Source organism: Carassius carassius, chromosome 12 (assembly GCF_963082965.1).
Source record: "Carassius carassius chromosome 12, fCarCar2.1, whole genome shotgun sequence".
Taxonomy (NCBI): Eukaryota; Metazoa; Chordata; class Actinopteri; order Cypriniformes; family Cyprinidae; genus Carassius; species Carassius carassius.
Window position 1 is genome coordinate 1,037,930 of NC_081766.1, and position 18,771 is coordinate 1,056,700.

General features: G+C 33.4%; 2 protein-coding genes and 1 long non-coding RNA gene across 5 annotated transcripts in view; all 3 read right to left on the reverse strand.

The window, feature by feature from the left end:
- Positions 1–1,000: 1,000 nt before the first annotated feature.
- Positions 1,001–5,642, reverse strand: LOC132154405 (methyl-CpG-binding domain protein 3-like). 2 transcript variants are annotated; one of them, XM_059562946.1, is made up of 7 exons: positions 5,486–5,642; positions 4,302–4,458; positions 4,086–4,223; positions 3,288–3,378; positions 3,034–3,211; positions 1,806–1,952; positions 1,001–1,139 (listed from the first exon to the last, which is right to left on the reverse strand). In XM_059562946.1, exons 1-6 carry the CDS (start codon positions 5,497–5,499, stop codon positions 1,808–1,810), a joined length of 723 nt encoding a protein of 240 aa, XP_059418929.1. In that variant the 5' UTR covers positions 5,500–5,642; the 3' UTR covers positions 1,001–1,139; positions 1,806–1,807. The 2 variants fall into 2 exon arrangements, with proteins under 2 accessions (XP_059418929.1, XP_059418928.1); XM_059562945.1 differs by having other exon boundaries at positions 5,390–5,603.
- A 1,266-nt stretch (positions 5,643–6,908) lies between these two features.
- Positions 6,909–8,257, reverse strand: LOC132154093 (uncharacterized). Its single transcript, XR_009437060.1, has 2 exons — positions 8,137–8,257; positions 6,909–6,962 (listed from the first exon to the last, which is right to left on the reverse strand). It is a non-coding gene; the product is annotated as an uncharacterized LOC132154093 (long non-coding RNA).
- A 6,356-nt stretch (positions 8,258–14,613) lies between these two features.
- Positions 14,614–18,771, reverse strand: part of LOC132154406 (transcription factor E2-alpha-like) — a 36,816-nt gene continuing 32,658 nt past the window's right edge. Inside the window, exons 18-20 of one of the 2 annotated variants that reach the window (XM_059562948.1) lie at positions 18,234–18,463; positions 17,127–17,246; positions 14,614–15,567 (exon numbers count right to left, since the gene is read on the reverse strand). In XM_059562948.1, coding sequence (XP_059418931.1) covers positions 17,134–17,246; positions 18,234–18,463 — 343 coding nt within the window. In that variant the 3' untranslated portion in view covers positions 14,614–15,567; positions 17,127–17,133. The remainder of the gene's footprint in view (positions 15,568–17,126; positions 17,247–18,233; positions 18,464–18,771) is intronic. The other variant, XM_059562947.1, reaches the window with a different exon arrangement.

Consider the following 18,771-nt stretch of genomic DNA (forward strand, 5'->3'; position numbering starts at 1 on the left):
GCAGATTTCTGTGCTGTAAGTGTTCAGTCCATAATAATATCCCATGATGCATCAGTGAATAATGACACATGTACCAACTTCATACAGCAACACAAACAGCTTGATCCAATCTCATGTCATTGAAATATAACTCCACAAATATTGGAAAACTGTCCATTTCTTCCAATATTCACTGATATCAGACATGCATTGATAGATTCATGAATACAAAAACCTAAAAGCACCAATGTAAGAGGTTATATGTGACCCTGGAGCACAAAACCTGAAGTCTTAAGTGTCCATTTTTCAAAACTGAGATGTATGCATCATCTGAAGCTGAATAAATCATCTCTCCATTGCTGTCTGGTTTGTTATGATCGGACAATATTTGTCTGAGATGCAACTATTTGAAAATCTGGAATCTGAGGGAGCAAAAACCATCTAAATATTGAGAAAATCATCTTTAAAGTTGTTCAAATTAATTCTTAGCAATGCATATTACTAATCAAACATTAGGTTTTGATATATTTACAGTAGGATATTTACAAAATATCTATATGGAACATGATCTTTATTTAATATCCTATTAATGTTTTGCATAAAAGACCAAATTAATAATTTTGACCCATACAATGTATTGTTGGCTATTGCTACAAATATACCTCAGAGACTCATGATCCAGAGACACATATCATATCTACGCTCAAATAGCACTGTAACAAAAGCTAAAATATAAAGGAAACAGGAAGAATCGAGCACCTTATTTGTACCAGCCATTGCAAACCAATATGTACTAATAGTAGATTATTTCCATAATCGGTCATAAAAACATGGTTTTCGTTTGTGTATGTATATATATAAGTGCAAAACTTAACTTACGATGTCTGAATAAAAGAAAACCACCTGGACTTGTGTTATACTGACGGCACTGAAACTCAAACCCAAATCTGACGGACATGATGGAGCCAAACATTAAAGGCACTGTACACAAATACAGCAAATCCACTTAAAACAAGATAAAGCCAGCAAAACAGTGAGTTTAGTTGTATAAAATGTTAGAGTAAAACAAGGATTCACAGCAGGAGAGTTTCTGCATAGAGATCAGCTCAAGTCTTTGGGTTTGAAGAGGAAGAAAACCGTGGTCTAGATCGATCTCATTCCTGCAGACACAGAGATGAACGGGATTACTATCAAAGATCTTCAAAGCGTTACATGCCCTTCAATAAAGATCTGATCATAGCCTTGAAGTTATAGTTTAAAGCACGGTTGCACTCGCTCACAATTTGGTTTCTGAAACGCTTGATCTGAGATTAACGACAGCAGCATTTGGGAAAGAAATAAAAACATTTCTGAATTCACATACACCAAATTAACTTAAAATATGCTTGTTTTGCAGATGATTGCAAAGGGGATTTTCCTGATATTTAATGCACTTACTAGAAAAAAATTTAGCACCTTATTTGTTCCAGTTATCACAAACCAAAATGTTCTACTAATGCATTATTCCCAAGATACTACATGTATTTATAACATTGTATAAAAACTCATAAGAGTCTATGATTTGGCAAAACAGAATGTGTTTTATAGTACACATAAATATCAAATGAATTAAAAATATGCTTCATTTGTTCTAAGCATAACTCCAAATTAGATTTTTCCTTAATATTGTATGCAAATGCCCTAAACTGAAAAAAAAACAACGATGTATCATTCAAAAACAGTAGTTAAAGAAAGAACATAGTTAAAGGGATTTAATAAAGTGGTTATTTCCTTTGAAAAAGCATCATCCTCCTGGTTCAATGAAGAATCATCAGTCTTTCTCTTACAGCTAAACGGACTGGGTTTCCTCGTCGCTGGACTCTTCCTTCAGAGATCTGGCCTCAGTGGAGACTTCCTCGATGTGTGCGAGCATGTCTGCCATGAGCGCTTCCTCCAGTCTCTTCCTCACGCTGTACACCAGATCCTCCTGCTTCCTGTGGACCACGCAGAGCGTCTCAATCAAGCATTCAGATATCGCTCATCTTCACTAAACCTTCATTATTCTACGGTGACAAACTGGAGGTCAAATCATCTAAAACCACAGGAACCCCTCGAGACGTCAGGTCAGACCAGACCATTTCTGATATACTACTAATAATCTGTATTACACTTTCGTTTTCACTTCTTTATAGTTAAAATATTACTCATTTTAATGGGTTCTCATTATTTTTTTTCTGTCTACTTTATTTATTTAGATAATTTATTTTAGTAACTACAAATTAAACTCTCTATATAGTTTTTTTTTTATTTGTGGTTTAGTTTTCATTATTTTAGCACTTCAAATTAAGTATTTTTTTTCTATATAGTTTTTATTTATGTGTAGTTTAATTATCATTATTTTAGCACTTCAAATCAACTATTTTTATGTCTATATACTTTTATTTTTGTAGTTTAGTTTTCATTATTTTAGCACTTCAAATTAAGTATTTATTGTCTATATAGTTTTTTTTATTTAATTGTAGTTTACCTTTCATTATATTAGCACTTCAGATTAAACATATTTGTCTATAGTTTTTGTTTAGTTGTAGTTTAGTTTTTATTTTAGTAATTCAAATTAAACTTGTCTATATAGTTTATTTTTCATTTGAAGTGCTAAAATAATTTAAAAAAACCAACTAAATAAGAATCTATTATTTCTCTATATAGTCTTTATAAACCAAGTGAAAATTAGAAATGTTACTTAAATAAAATAGCTAAAATAAAGTAAAAAATTTTATTTTTTATTTTATTAGACTAGCTAAAATATTTATCTTTTTTTATGGATATAGTTTTTGTAAACTATAATAACCCTAGGTTAGACAAAAAACTAAATATTAGAACAAGAAAATGTGTTTAACGAATCAGAGACTGTAACTGAATGATGGGGAAGTTACACTGGATGTGACATTAAACTCACAGAAAACAGCGTTTCCACAGATGTTTTAAAAGACTCATCATAATATGACAAAACTTCTCTTTAGTGGCCAGTTTAGCTAGAGTTAGTAGTGATCCTGCAGACTCTGTGTCTGCTCGTACCTGATGTCTTCATCCGTCACCATGAAGGCTTTGCACAGAGGCTGTGTGGTGTTGAGCCAGACCCCGGGGTTCTTCTCCACCGCGGAGGACAGCTGACCGGTGATGGGAGCCGAGCTGGTGTGCAGGGCGCTCGCTAGAGCCGAGAGCAGCGTCTTATCTGTGTAGCCCGGACCCACACCTGCCCATTCAAACATCGTTCAGTCTAACCACTTCCCTTCATTCAGTGTGTATGAGAGCTGCTCCTCCGTGCTCACCTTGCACTCCTTTAGGAAGATCCATGGTCTTCACCAGCTCCTCGGCGATATCATACGTGTTGAGTCCACTCAGCTTCTTCTCCCAGAACAGCTGTGAAATAAACCGCAGAGATGATTTCATGTTTCCATCACAGGATCAAACTGACTGGAGGGATGTTTTATGCTTCTTTTTGATATTTTTGGAGCTCGACAGCTGCAGTCATTAAAGTTTGGTGTGTTTTTTGCTGACAAAGTATGAAAGTCTGCTTGAAACAAAAGTTCTGAGAAATATAAAGCAAGATAAAGTCTCAACGACCTTTTTATTTAATGTTTTATCCTGTTGCAGAAACGGCTTCCATAGTAAAGACACTTGTAATGTTGCAAAAGATTTCTATTTGTTCCTCTGAACTTTTTCTATTCATCTGTGAATCCTGAAAGATAAAATGCATCATAGTTTCCACAGAAATATCGTGCAGCACAACTGTTTTCAACACTGATAATAATCAGAAATGTTTCTTGAGCAGTAAATCATCATATTATTCTGATTTCTGAAGATCATGTGACACTGAAGACTGGAGGAATGATGCTGAAAATACAGCGGAGCATCACAGAAATACATTACACTTTAACACAGATTCACACAGAAAACAGATATTTTAAATTTTAATAATTTTGCAATTTTACAGATTTTATTAAAATCAAATAAACGCAGCCTCAGTGAGCAGAAGAGACTTTCAAAGACCATTATAAAAATCTTAGCGACCCCAAGGTGAGAGTAATGTCTCCTAAGTGCACATCTGCAGCAGATGTGATGTGTACCTGTCTGGGCTGCTCGACAGCTTTCTGAGTGTCCGTCTTAACCTTGTTGCTAGGATGATTTGTGACCTTAGTGACAGGCTGTTTGAAGATAGACGCTGTCTGTCGGACCGGCAGTGACGTGTTCAGATCCGGTTTACCCTGAAAGCAGACATCCAGACACAAACATTATTACCAACAGACAGCACAAGAGCGCTTCATCCGGCCGGACGCGTGTACCTTGCTCTGACTGGGATCGTGCCGAAGCCGCTGTCTGTTCTTATTCAGCTTGCTCATAATCATCTTCCCCGTGCGGAAATCAAAGGAGCTGAGATCCATGGAGTTCCCCAGATACCGGGCCAGCTGTGGTTTACTCCGAAACTTCTTCCCTGTTGGACTGAGAGCGAAAGGAAAAATCAAGAAATATTCCTTAATGTCTAAAATAACAGCAACAACCCAACAAACCCATGTTCTAGAAATAATTCTAGTGTTAAACAAGAAAGATAGATATGCATTTACAATTTGCATGTTACAAATATAATAAAAACATATATATATATATATATATGAATACTGGAGTAATGAATGATGCTGAAAATTCAGCTTTGCATCACAGAAATAAATTACACTTTAATATATATTAACATAGAAAACAGCCGTTTTAAATGTTAATAATATTTTTTAAAAATTCTCTATTGTTGATCAAATAAATGTAGCCATGGTGAGCAGAAGAGGCTTCTTTAAAATACATCACAAATCTTACTGATCCCAAACTTTTGAACAGCAGTATATATTGATATACATTAGAAATACCCCTAAAAATTGTAGTAAAGTGACAGTATCTATATTGCATAAACTGAATATTTAGGCTCATCCAGCTACTCTCTTGATAAATAATCGACTATTAATAATGACAGATTCCTTATTAATTCAACATTTGCAGCCGCTGCATCACTTACCAATGATATCCGATTAAATTAAGACTTTTTTATTATTAATATACTGCAGACTCGAATATAAACAATAGTCAGACTACAAGGAAATATTGTATTCAGTTTAAACTAGAGAAGAACAATAGTTAAACTAGATCAACAGAACCAAAACAATGAGTTAGCATGACAGCTAGCGCAGATTAGCGCTCAGTGCTAGCGCGCACGAGACGGCAAAACTCGATTAGTTTCACGACAAACAACACTAATCTGGGATAATAACGTACTAGAATACTCATTTATCCTATTGAAGTCGGATTAGAGATTGTTAACTAATATATAAATGCAGTTTTTTGTCAGTCTCGGCTCGCTGGTCTCCGGCTAATCCCGCTGCAGTACCTAAAATAATAGACATCACTTTTCCCCGCGGACAAGCCCGACTTTCTGGTCACTTCTTCCCTTTTCCAACCATTTGGGAGAGCCGAGCACTCCCACCTTTTCCTCTCCATGTTTCTCCCGGAGTATCTCTGGAGGAAAAGCTGTGGATGTTTAGGGTTAAAGACGGCGCTGGCGCTGCTCTCGATCCGCTCACCGCTCGAAAATCTGAATCAAGACTCCGTGAACCGAGAGTCGACTCGCAGTTCATTCATCCGCGGAGGGGATAAATACAACAAAAATCTTCATTTAAAAGTAAAAAAGCTGAAAACATATTTTCTATGATTCTCGGGAGGTCTGTAGTCGATTGTTGTCTAAGAAAGTTGAGTTATGGAAGGTTACTCGTAGAATCGGATCTTTCTGTTCAGTCAGAATCGACTCGCCGTATCAAGAAAGTTATTCCTATCATGTAAAAGACGCAAAAACTTTTAAAGTATATTTTTTTAAAACAGTTAATTAAATATCTGACATTATATATAGTGACCAATCTAAATCATATATATTTAAATAAAACTAAAAATAAATAAATTAAATAAACGTAATAATAATTAAATAAGACACTTAAAATGCATTTTATTTCAGCTAGTTGCCAAGGAAATATTTCTGTTTTTTGTGTTAATTTTAAGCACTAAAAATATTCACCAAAAAAAAATTGCATATCAGTGATACCAAAATACCACTGGAGTACTTGAAAAATTGAAGCTGGATTAAAAAACGTATGCACATTAATCCAAGATCTTAAAAATCAATTAATTACATCTAGGAACCATGCAATATTGGAAACTCATGCATTTGTATAAAACAGTGATCATATAACACAAAAAACAACTCATTTTGTTTGATTTATTACCAAGCATCACCAGTAACTCACGGTTAAGATGACATGGACATCACAACAGAATTAAACAGCAGAGTTCAGCTCCACCATGACCTTCTCAAGAACCGAACCGCAGTGTATTTATTCCAAGAGGATTGAGGTGAAACAAATGATGAATCTTTTTATAGAAACACAGAAAACACCCCGGCGTTGCATATTTACAACCATTAGATTTGGACCTTGAGACTTTACTCTTTTCTTGAGTGCGATCCACACCGAAAAATAATCACGAGGAAAGATGTAAAATAAATATCACATTGTTTATTAGAAGTGATGAGCAGTCGGATGTCTCCATCTTCAGTCCATTTAAACTACAGCAATACGGACCTACAGGAACAAGAAGAGCACTGTAAGAAACAAACAACAGCACTGAACAAAGTCACTTCATCTTTGTTCCCAAAATACGATTTTTGGAGCCAAAATGACTCCAATCCGTTTAGTTTTGTTGTTTTCAGATCCTTCAGTAGTGTGTATGGAGGTAAGTCATCGTTCTTGAACTCCAGAGAGTTTAAATAGAGAGAAACATGACAAACCTTCATCTAATCATCCTTCTTGAACTTTCCATTGATGTAGGGAACGTAGTCCATGATGACCCTCCAGTCTGTGAAGTAAACGAGAGCAACACCTCCAACTCCTCCCCAGACGGTGAGCGTGGGAACCCTGGAGAATAGAGATCATATTTCATACACAGAGGTATCTATATGATCGGTCTGTTTCTCACTCGATCTCCTCCACGTCTTGTCTCTGATTGATCGATTAAATCTCTTTTAGTGTAAATCTCGACTCAAATCTTGTCTGATTGTGATCAAGTAAAGGTCAGAATAAGGTCAGTAATATCTCCAGATGAACTCTTCCTGGACTGAAGCAGCTCAGCTTTACTTGATTCTCCATCAATCATGTTTTAGAGTCTCAAACCTGATCTTTTGAGGAGCGTTTGTTTCCAGAAGCTTTACTTTCACTGTTCCTCAGCGGAGGAATGATCTTCACAAGCCTCCAGAACACATCTTCTGAGGAGCCTTGATTTCTTCAGTGTTATATGTGCGGATCATTTACATCTCATCTCATTACTGGAGATATATTTACATCAGTTTATATCAGCATCTGCTCTACTGTTAGAAAGATCTCACTGATTTACATCACAAGCAGCAGAATTATTAACATCTGCAGCAAATTCATATTTTTGCTCAGTTTGAGCTTCATATTCTCACCGACTATATGAGCAGTGAAAAGCAATTTTAGATTATATATAGTCTAAAGAATGAATAAAAAGTAATAAAAAAAAACTGACTATTTTCACGTTAAAGACACGTTTATTTTAATACTATTAAGAAATCAACAAGATTACCAAAATAGACTCATTATCATTAAAATTCTACGAATCATTCGATCATTTAGTTTAATAAACACAAGAAGGTAAAGGCAAGAGCACAGTTAGAGGTTAACTATTAGTAATGTTATTATAAACCAGAACATGAAGGTTTTTCAAGACAAAGGAAAAATATGAAGGCTGTAAAAGAATCCTGATTGTATTATCTCATTAAACAATTTAAGAAATGTAGTTTCTTATCGTTTGTATCACGCCAGTAAACACAGATATTCAAACACAACTAGCTGCCACATTCATATCCACAAATGACACTGTTTAATAAATCATATATGCATTATAAATCAGAAAAACTCTCGGAAGAGCGCGAGAGTAAAGTGTGTTAGCGTGACCTGAGCTCGTTAGCATTAGCAGGTCGCAACAAGGACAACACTATTAATAAAAAACAATGCATAATATTTATTGAATATCAGGGTTATTTTGCTGTACGAAGTTTTACCGTGTTCTTACCATGTTTTCGCAACAGACACATATTTCTGTCCAATTATTTTGCCCAACATGATCAGACGTGTGTCGAGAGGACAACTAGAACAAACGCACAGGAAACCGCGGATGACGCGTCATCAACTCACAGCAACCTGCGCGGAAGTTGGTTACCGGGGGACTGGTACAGAGTAAAAGCCTCCATATTAAAAATGCGATAAATAAATTTATTTTAATTGTATTTATTTTTATTTTCTTATTTTATTTAAAAATTGCGATATAAAATCTACTTTTTATTTCTGTCTTAAAGGTTTAAAAGTAAGACATCACAAAGAAGATGCATACGAACATAAAATACGATAAATTAATTAATAAAAATTGAATTTATTTTTATTTTCTTATTTTATTTTATTTTAAAATTGCGCTATAAAATCTACTTTTTTTATTTCTGTCTTAAGGTTTAAAAGTAACACGTCACAAATAAGATGCGTACGAACATAATAAAGTACAATAAATTAATTTATTTAAATTGTATTTATTTTAATTTTAAAATTGTGCTATAAAGTCTTCTTTTTTATTTCTGTCTTAAAGGTTTAAAATTAACACGTCACAAAGAAGATGCGTACGAACATAATAAAATACGATAAATTATATATATGCCACATTTTAAAAGTTTTGTGTATTCTCCACTGTTGGGGAAGGTTACTTTTAAAAGTAATGCATTACAATATTGCATTACTCCCTAAAAAGTAATCTTGAGGAATGCTGAATCTGTTTTTTGCGCAAGTGTGATGAGTAATGCATGTGGATATTTAGTCTAGAACTACACTCCTGGTTCCTCTCAATATGAGGACAGAGCTGTCAGTCAACACGTGAGAAACAAAGGAATTGGCGTTACTTCACGAGGCTGAATTCAGCTTCTTATTGACGCTATCCGTTCCACCTTACAGAGGTGGAAAGAGTACAAAAATATTCTACTCAAGTAAAAGTACCATTACATTAATGAAATTTTACTTAAGTACAAGTAAAAGTACCAGTCTAAAAAATCCACTCAAGTAAAAGTAAAAAGTAGCTCATTTAAAATTTACTCAGAGTAAAAATTACTTAGTTACATTTTAACAGTGGGAGGGAGTCAAAAATGGGACAGGCCAAGAGTGTCAAACTCAGTTCCTGGAGGGCCACAGTCCTGCACAGTTTAGATTTAACCCTAATTAAACACACCTGATCCAGCTAATCTAATCATTTAGGTTTATTTGAAAACTACATGATATGCGTGCTGGAGCAGGGTTAGGGCTATGGCCCTCCAGGAACTGAGTTTGACACTCCTGGGATAGGTCTATCAATCTCAAACTAGTTGTTTTTAATTAAAGGAATCAGTTATTTAGAATAATAAAACATTTGGGCTGTTATCTGGCAAATCAGTATCAACAAACTCATCTTTTCAATACAGAGGAAATGCAAAAGCTTCATCGGACGTGGCATTTAGATGTATTACACTGCTTAATGCAGGACAAGAATGCATTTAACCTGCAGTTACAAATGCATGAATAATGTTTTGATATGCCAGACATAAAATGTTGAATACTCATTTGAAATTATAAAAACTTAATTATAAAAAAAAAAAAATCAAAAGATACTTTAAATGTGAAATTAAAATGGCCAGTATGTGTCAGCAAGTCACTGTTAATAAGTGAGTCATTGCGATTGAACCAAATCATTTAAACGGTTGATTCATTCAGAAACGAAACACTGTCATGTTGCTCAGAGATGCAAAATTTTGCTTTGGTGGCTGTGTTTGGAATAAATTTTTGTTGTAGAAATAGAGCAAAAACAATGGCAATGTGGTGTCTAAAACGCAAGTGTCTTAGTTTACTGTCCTGTTGTAAATGAAGTGCCATTTTCAATGATCTGTGAATGTTTCATGAGCTGTATGATGTTTTTGACACATTGCAGTACATTATTTTATAGATTATGAAAAAAAAAGAAATTGTATTTATCACCAAATAACTCAGCAATACTTAAGATTTTTTCAAAGTGGATACATTCACTGTAAAGGTCATACCCTAAGCTTTCAAATGACATCAACTTTGTGTTAATCAAGGCAATATTTTTGAAAAATATGGTAATGAATATTTTCGCAGCTAGGTGGCGCCTGCTGGCGGTACACTCGGTTTTAGAGGGATTACTCAGCACTCGTTAAGAGTTAATAAATGTGATTAGATGCATTAAAAAGCTGAGATCCTAAGCTTTAAAATGATATATAGATTGTGTTGTTCCATTCAGTGGTTGCTTAGTAATTCGATTTTTTTTCTTTCCAAATGGGAATAAAAAAAATAAATAAAAAAAAGCTATGGCAGCCTATAGGCGGTTACAGGACATTACACACATTTATTATATTTTAAAGCCACTGGATGGCGCTCTTCTCACTTGAATTTTTTTTTATTTTAGGCCTGCACTCTATTTTGATGTGCAATGGTGCATTTATTGAAAAAAAATTAAAATTAAAATAAAATAAAAATATATATATTAATTCTAATGGAAAAAATTGCTCATAAAAAATATATAATTAATGCAAAGTATCATAAAAATCTTTAAAAATTCTAAATAATATACAAAAAATATTATTGAACAAAAATATATTTGATTGGTTTTCCTGGGAAAAAAAAAGTTACATTTTTAAGGCTTCGGTCTTTTTTGACCCGGAGGAAGCTAAGTGTAACCCATTTACGAAGAAGCCCAGAGGGCTAAGCATTCGGTAGATTGGTTTGCAAATTATTTGACAGGTCGAACCCAAAGTGTTCGGATGGCTGGTTCTGTGTCTTCAATTTTGCCTATTTCAAAGGGGGTTCCTCAAGGCTCAGTATTAGGCCCCAAATTATTTTCAATTTATATAAACAAACTTTGTGAAAATGTATCGAATGCTATGCATCACTTTTATACTGATGACACTGTTATTTGCATCATCTACTGCACAAGCCCTTGAGCTTTTGCAGTCTGGATTTAATACTGTTCAGAACCGTTTAAAACAGCTTAAGCTGGTCTGAAATGTACAAAAGTCAAAAATAATGGTATTCACAAACTCAAGACAACTTCCAGTTTCTTCTTCCAGCATCTCGACTTTTGAAGGAAATGAAATTGAATTAGTTAACAGTTATAAATACTTGGGTATAATCATTGATATTAAACTATGTTTCAGAAGGAACCCATGTTAGCAATCTGGTTTCTAAGCTTAAGATAAAGCTTGGCTATCTCTACAGATCAAAATCATGCTTATCCATTCGCGCTAGAGAATACCTGGTGATGGCCACTTTTCTTCCCATATTAGATTATGGTGATCTGATATATATGAATGCTTCTGCCCAATGTTTGAAGAAACTGGATGTTGTGTATCATTGTGCATTACGTTTTTTCACTGGTTGTGGTTATAGGACACACCATTGTATCCTTTATTATAAAGCAAAATGGCCATCTCTTTATGCAAGAAGGTACACTCACTGGCTATGTTTCATTTACAAGGCACTTCTTGGACTAGCTCCTACTTATTTGAGTGTCCTTTTAACAAGTAATCATGGCCTTTATGGATTATGTTCAAATTGTGAACTACACTTGTTGGTACCCCGTGTCAAAACAGAATTAGGGAAAGGTGTTTGCAGCACCTTCTGCCTGGAACCTTCTTCAGAAATCATTGAAAATGACTACCTTTATTTCTTATAGACAGTTTGTTTCAACTCTGAAGAAAGTGAAGCAGGTGAACATTGGTCAGTGTAATTGTTCATAAAGTTATATTAAGCCTTATTCAGCACTGGGTCTTGTGATATATATATATATATATATGTATGTATGTATGTGTATTTGATGTCTTGGCCAGGTCTCTCTTGTAAAAGAGATTTTAATCTCAATGAGTTTTACCTGGTTAAATAAAGGATAAATAAATAAAAATAAAAAACCGCGACGCTTCCGCGTTTCTTAGCTTCACGTCTAGGAACCGTCTCTATTTGTGTCTCTTTTTCAGAAACGAGCAATAAACTATTTAAAATGTAAATAACAATGAGATAAGAGCGAAAAGTTAAGTTCCTAAGTTAAGCGTGAATAAGAAGCAAAGAATAGCTTTTCTTTAAGGTGGAACGGATAGCGTTAAAAAGAAGCTGAATTCAGTCTCGTCGTTACTTATTTGGAAAAGTAATTCAGATACGTTACTTTACTAGTCACATGAAAAGTAATCAGATTAGAGATTAACTCTCACCTAACATTCGTATTCTCTAATAAATTTATACATTTCATTTATTTCAAAGGGGGTTCCTCAAGGCTCAGTATTAGGCCCCAAATTGTTTTCAATTTATGTAAACAAAAATTGAACCGTCTCCATTTGTGTCTCTTTTTCAGAAACGAACAATAAACTATTTAAAATGTAAATAACAATGAGATAAGAGCGAAAAGTTACGTTCCTAAAGTTAAGCGTGAATAAGAAGCAAAGAATAGCTTTTCTTTAAGGTGGAACGGATAGCGTTAAAAAGAAGCTGAATTCAGTCTCGTCGTTACTTATTTGGAAAAGTAATTCAGATACGTTACTTTACTAGTCACATGAAAAGTAATCAGATTACAGATTAACGCTCACCTAACATTCGTATTCCTCAATAAATGTATACATATGTGCAGTATCCAGAACGTAAAGCAGTTTATTTGGTCACATAAAGCTCAAGTAAAGCTGAGCTGCTTCAGTCCAGTAAGAGTTCATCTGGAGATATTACTGACCTTATTCTGACCTTTACTTGATCACAATCAGACAAGATCTGACACGAGAAGCTGGACGAACAGACTTGACACAAACAGATCCATGTTTACAAAGAAAGTTCTTTATTTGCCGAGGAGCAAGAATTCACGTTAACATACATCTGGAATTCTCACGTCGCTCTTCATGTGAATTTATAAAATATTCTCAAGTTGAAGCCACAAGACGTGACGTCTGAATAAAAACCTGACTTGACTCCAGGATAAAACTGAACAAAACGATGCAGGCACTTTAAGAGTTTACATTTTTGCAATACATAAACGAGAATAATTCATATAATCATCTTTCAGGTGTAAAAGACGAAGTTAGTACTAACGAAGAAAAAGATCTCTAGAGATAAACTCAACCAACTGTTTCCTTTCAATCATCAAGAATGAAACCACTAATGTTGGTTTTGCATTTGAGCACAGTGATTATTCACCTTATAAACAATAAGGAACATTTCTGTGTGTTAAACGCAAAACTGCCATCTCCAAACCACAAATTATACCCAAGCTCTCCAGTAATAGAACTGCAACAGAAATATGAAACACAATTTGTTCCTGGCGTACTTCAGCATCTAACATTTAAAATCAACATAGATAATAACTAAAACAAGTAAACACAAACATTTAACAGAACTTTATAAAAGAAGTAAAAAAAAAAAAAAAGAACAACAACTCTGGGTCGGCTTGTAAAGACCCTATTTTTCTCTACTTCATGTAGAAATATTGACAAGTGGCAGCAAATTCATGAATCAACACATCGAGTTGATCGAATGCACAGCACAACGCTAATAAATCTGTTTACTACTAACTATTCGAGTGGTCAGATTGAGTTCGTATTGGGTGAAAACTCAAAGTCCAGCTTACGTTAAATCCAAAGCAAATTGATAGATGGCCTCAGAAATGTGTGATAATACATGGCTGAAATGTTCGGTTCGCGACGATTTTACACGAGTTACTTCGAAATGAGAGACACACAAAAACAAGAAAATATCATCCAGCGTTTTCCAATACTTCAGAAATCCACAATGAAAAACACAAGCTCTGGTACTCTGGTGAATGATGGCAGATATTTTTATAGCGAATCCCATAAAAGCACCGTCAGATATTTCACCCCAAAAATAAAATAAATTAAAAAATAAATTAAAAATATACTTGACCTGAAAAAAAATTGAAGTAAAGCCTACTTTTAGGATCATTATGACTTATGAGTGTTTTTGTGATACGGTTAATGTAATACAGTAAAAAAAAAATACTGTAACAATTATTTAAATATCAATCCAAATAAATGACAGAAACTAAATCATGGAATTTTGAGGAATGGAAAATTTGTTCCTGTAAAACAGGCTTAATTTTCTATAAAGAAAAAAATCTTTTTCCATTTCTTTAGGATGAACTAGATATTAGAGTGAAAAACAAAACACGTTCAGATATTTCACCCCCTCAAAATGAAATACAATTGTATTGTATTTTATATAAAAAAATATTTTACGTGAAAAAAAATGTAAGCATTAAAAAAAAAAAAAAATCGTTACCTTAATGTGTCCGAGTGTTTTTGAAATTCTTAAAATGTAACGTAAAAGAAAAAAGAGAAAAAAGTAACGATGAACTAAATTTAAATAAGCATAAATGACAAAAACTAAACACTTGATGAATAATTTAAATTTCATTTTTTTCATTTTATTAAATTTTGAATGTTTGCCATAAAAATATCAGAATGAAATCCTAATGTTCTGTAAAACAGGCTTTATTTTCCATGAAATAAAATAAAAATCTTTCCATTTCTTTTGGATGAACGCAGATATTAGAGTGAAAAACAAAAACACGTTCAGATATATCACCCCCTCAAAATAAAATAAAATAGTATAATATTTTATATAACAGAATTTAGTTTTCACCATTATCTTAACGTGTCCAAGTGTTTATAGTTTTTGTTTTTGTATTGTTATATAATGTAATACAGCAAAAAAAAAAAAAATTTTTATAAATTTAAATAAGCGTAAAGGACACACAATAAATGCATTATTATATATCATTTACATTTAAATGTATTTTTTTCATTACAATGAGAATTTAAAGATTTTTGAAAAATCTTAATGTTCCATAAAACAGGCTTAATATTCCTTTAAAAAAAAAAAACTTTTATTTTTAGAGGTGAAATGTGAGCGGTTTTGTGGGATTCACACATTAGTGGCGATCCCCAAACAGAACCATAAACATTGCGCATCAAAACTGAACATCTCTCTCTACATCATAAACACAAAACGGTACAAAAGAAAGCCAAACTTGAATACATGAACTACAAAGAATACAGGAATCTGTTCCCGAGGCAGAGCTTGACCTTGCGTTGAATACAAAGGCTCGTGTGTGTGTGTGTGTGTGTGTGTGTGTGTGTGTGCTCTAGAACAGCACACTGTAAATCTAACATCACAGCATCAAACAGCAGGACGTCCGGGCCGCAGACGCTGATTTCCACCGATGGTCCATGATCGCACGTGTTGATGAGGACATACTGTGTTCAGAGGAAGTTACTGTGTGTATGCGAGTCTTCGACACATCTGTTTATAATATATAAATCACGAATGTGTGTGTGTGTTTGCGTGTGTGTGTGTGTGTGTGTGTGGACTCTGGAACAAGAACGGGAAGATAAGGCCACGTCGACGGAGAGCTTCTCAACATCAGGATCTGAGAAAAAACACAGAAACAACAATAGCAGCTCATCTAAACACGTTTACAAAGACGTTCGAGATGGAGAAGCTGGTTTTTATTAATTCAGAGCAAAAGCAGAGTCGCACTGTAACATTTGTTGTGGAAACTGAAACAATGAACTATGAATCTATTCTAGATTTTTCCTTGGTTCAGCACAAAATGTAACTTCAGAAAATTTAATTTTCGCTTTTCAATTTTAACAGTAAAACAGCAAGTTGTTTGCCAAAAAAAAGGATACATTTGATTACATTTTAAAAGATTTTAAATATTATTGTTAAATATGTTATGATTTTCTATGATTTGCACACTATAAACTATATTCTGAAAATAGAATTTTAATTTTGTAATTAAAATTTGACTTTATTCTCAAAATATTTCGACCTTCACACAATTTTGTCTTTTTTCTCAAAATATTTAGACTTTCTCATAATTTTTACTTTTTCTCAAAACTTAAACTTAATTCTCGCAATTTGTACTTTTTTCTCAAAATATTTACCTTATTCACGCGATTTTGTCTTTTTTCTCAAAATATTTTGTCTGTTCATGTAAATTTTACTTTTCTCTAAATATTTTGTCTATTCGCATAATATTGACTCAAATCTATTTGCGTAATTGATGTTCTCAAAATATTTTGACATTTTTCTCGTAATTTTGTCTTTTTTCTCAAAATATTGACCTTGTTCACGCAATTGTCTTTTCTCAATAATATTTTGTCTATTCGCATAAATTTTACTTTTCTCAAGATATTTTGTCTAAAATAATTTAGACGTTTTCTCAAAATATTTTGACCTTATTCACACAATTTTGACTTTTTCTCAAAATATTTTGCCTTGATTCTCTCAATTTTAATTTTTCAAAATTTCGACCTTATTCAAACAATTGTCTCTATTCGCGTAAATGTGACTCAATATTTTGTAATCTTTTTCTAATTTTTTAAAAAATTTTTCTTAAAATATTTTGACCTTATTCTCGTAATTTTGACTTTCTCAAAATATTTAGGCTTTTGGATTCTGACTTGCCAAAATTCCAAAACTTTGATCTCAAAATCTTAGATTTGTTAAATTATGTAAATTTCATGTTTTTAATTAATAAGACATTTAACCACAGAAAAAGAATTAAAAAAAAAGAGAAAAAAAAGAAAAAATGGAATCCGGAATAAATAAAACAAAAAAATAATTGATTTCAAAGGGCAATATAAATTTTTTTTTGTAAAACTTTAAAATTGTATATTTAAAGCAATTTTAGTTAAGATATTCAAGTTTCAGTTTTAATTTTTCCATTATAATAATTAAAATTTAAAAAATGAAAATTGGATCTAAACAAACGAAAATTTAAGGAATAACAAAACTGATTTCATAGCACTCAGCCCCAAACGCAAAAAAAAAATAGTTTGATTTGCAGGGAATACATAAACTAATCAAATTTATACCGTTAATGCAATGCAACTCACTCACTCTGGATAAAAGCATCTGCCAAATGCATGAATCCAACATGAATATATTCAACTGCATCATAATCCCAGATGTGAAGCTCACCTGAATGTTAGATATGTCCGTGTCCGTCTCCACCCAGACCGGTCAGCATCTGCGGCTCTCCTGTCACCTTCTCCTCCTCTCTCCTCTTCAGACACGCGGCCTTCGGGTTCAGATTACGCTCTGATCAAAACAGCAACAGATCAGATATCAGTCTGAGCATTTACTGTCAGAAGCTCCTCAAACATTCACACATGAATAATGATAAGAGCATGTGGGAGGAAGAAAGCACAACGTGATTTACTTGTTACTAGAACAAAACCTGACTCCTAATTCATCCCAAAAAGAAAATTACTGGACTGAGAAATATTATATATACCGCAATATGACGCATTAGACATACTTACACTGTATACTATATTTTATAATATTTTTTTATACATTGTATTTTTATATATTATGAAATTGAAAAATATTGTTATTAAAAAAACATAGAATGTAATTTATATGAATAGTTACCATTTATACTATATACTACATTTGTATATATTTTGAGTATATATATATATATATATATATATATATATATATAAATACACACTATTTAAATATTTAAATAATATATTATATAAGAAAAGGATATTATAATTTATTTTTTAAAGGCATTTATACCACAGGGTAACACTATTTATTCATAATAAACACTAAATGGAATCTAAGAATCTAATGACATTTACAGGTATTAATAATTTGAATTATAAATGAAGTCGTATGACTTCACATTCATGGTTTTTACAATAAAAAATGTATGTCATGCCACAAATTGCAATGGTAATACAATTGGATACAATTTTTGGGGGGGTGAAATATGATTAATACATGGGTTTTTTTAGATTAATCTTAAAATATTTGCTAGTTTCAATCATAATCAATCAGCTAAAATCATAACTGAGGATTGCCAAGAATGTTAAAATTAGCAAGTCACTACTTGCGTAAATCACGTTAATGAGGCAGATCATGTGCAGAGAGATGCTAAAGGTCAGCAGACACACACAGATTAGCATCACACAAACACAGCGAGCGGCAGTCAAAGCGAGGAAAGAGACGTGGCTCTCAGCAGCGGTGTGTGTTTCTCGACAGGACGGCGTGGTTCACAGGGATTGGTCCTACCTCGCACCTGTCTCTCCAGGCCCAGGATGACCTGCACGGCCTGCTGGAGGATGATGAGTTTAGTCTGAGCCTTCTCGCTCTTCAGGTGCAGCTGACACATGCGGCCGAGCTCCCTGAAGGCTTCGTTAATGTCGCGCACACGCACCCGCTCCCGAGCGTTATTGGCCATGCGTCGCTCGCGCTCGCGCTGCTCCTTCTCCTCCACCGTCAGAAACTCCTCCGACACGCTGCTAACAGAGGCGACCAGGCGCTCGTTAGTCACCTCGCTAACTCATTCAGGCTCTCATTAAGTCCATTCTACATCTAAATTAACTGCTTTGGCTTCATTAAGTTGAAAAGAACCTTGCAACTAATGTAGAATCTGTAAATTGCAGTCAATCTGTTCTTCATATCTATATATCTACACACATATGTGTATGTTTATATATATATAATTATGATTTATATACAATTTATAACTATTTTTTATATATTTATAAATATATATACATTTGTATTTTACATTTAACATATATAATTATTTAAATCATAATTTTTG

What these genes read in the sequence shown, in the direction of transcription:
- LOC132154405 (XM_059562945.1), bottom strand. Translation starts at nt 5,499, where the DNA reads ATGGAGAGGAAAAGGTGGGAGTGCTCGGCTCTCCCAAATGGTTGGAAA. An exon ending in ACGATCCCAGTCAGAGCAAG is followed by an intron (nt 4,224 to 4,301) that starts GTACACGCGTCC and finishes GTCTGCTTTCAG; the next exon opens with GGTAAACCGGATCTGAACAC. An exon ending in CTGTCGAGCAGCCCAGACAG is followed by an intron (nt 3,379 to 4,085) that starts GTACACATCACA and finishes TTTATTTCACAG; the next exon opens with CTGTTCTGGGAGAAGAAGCT.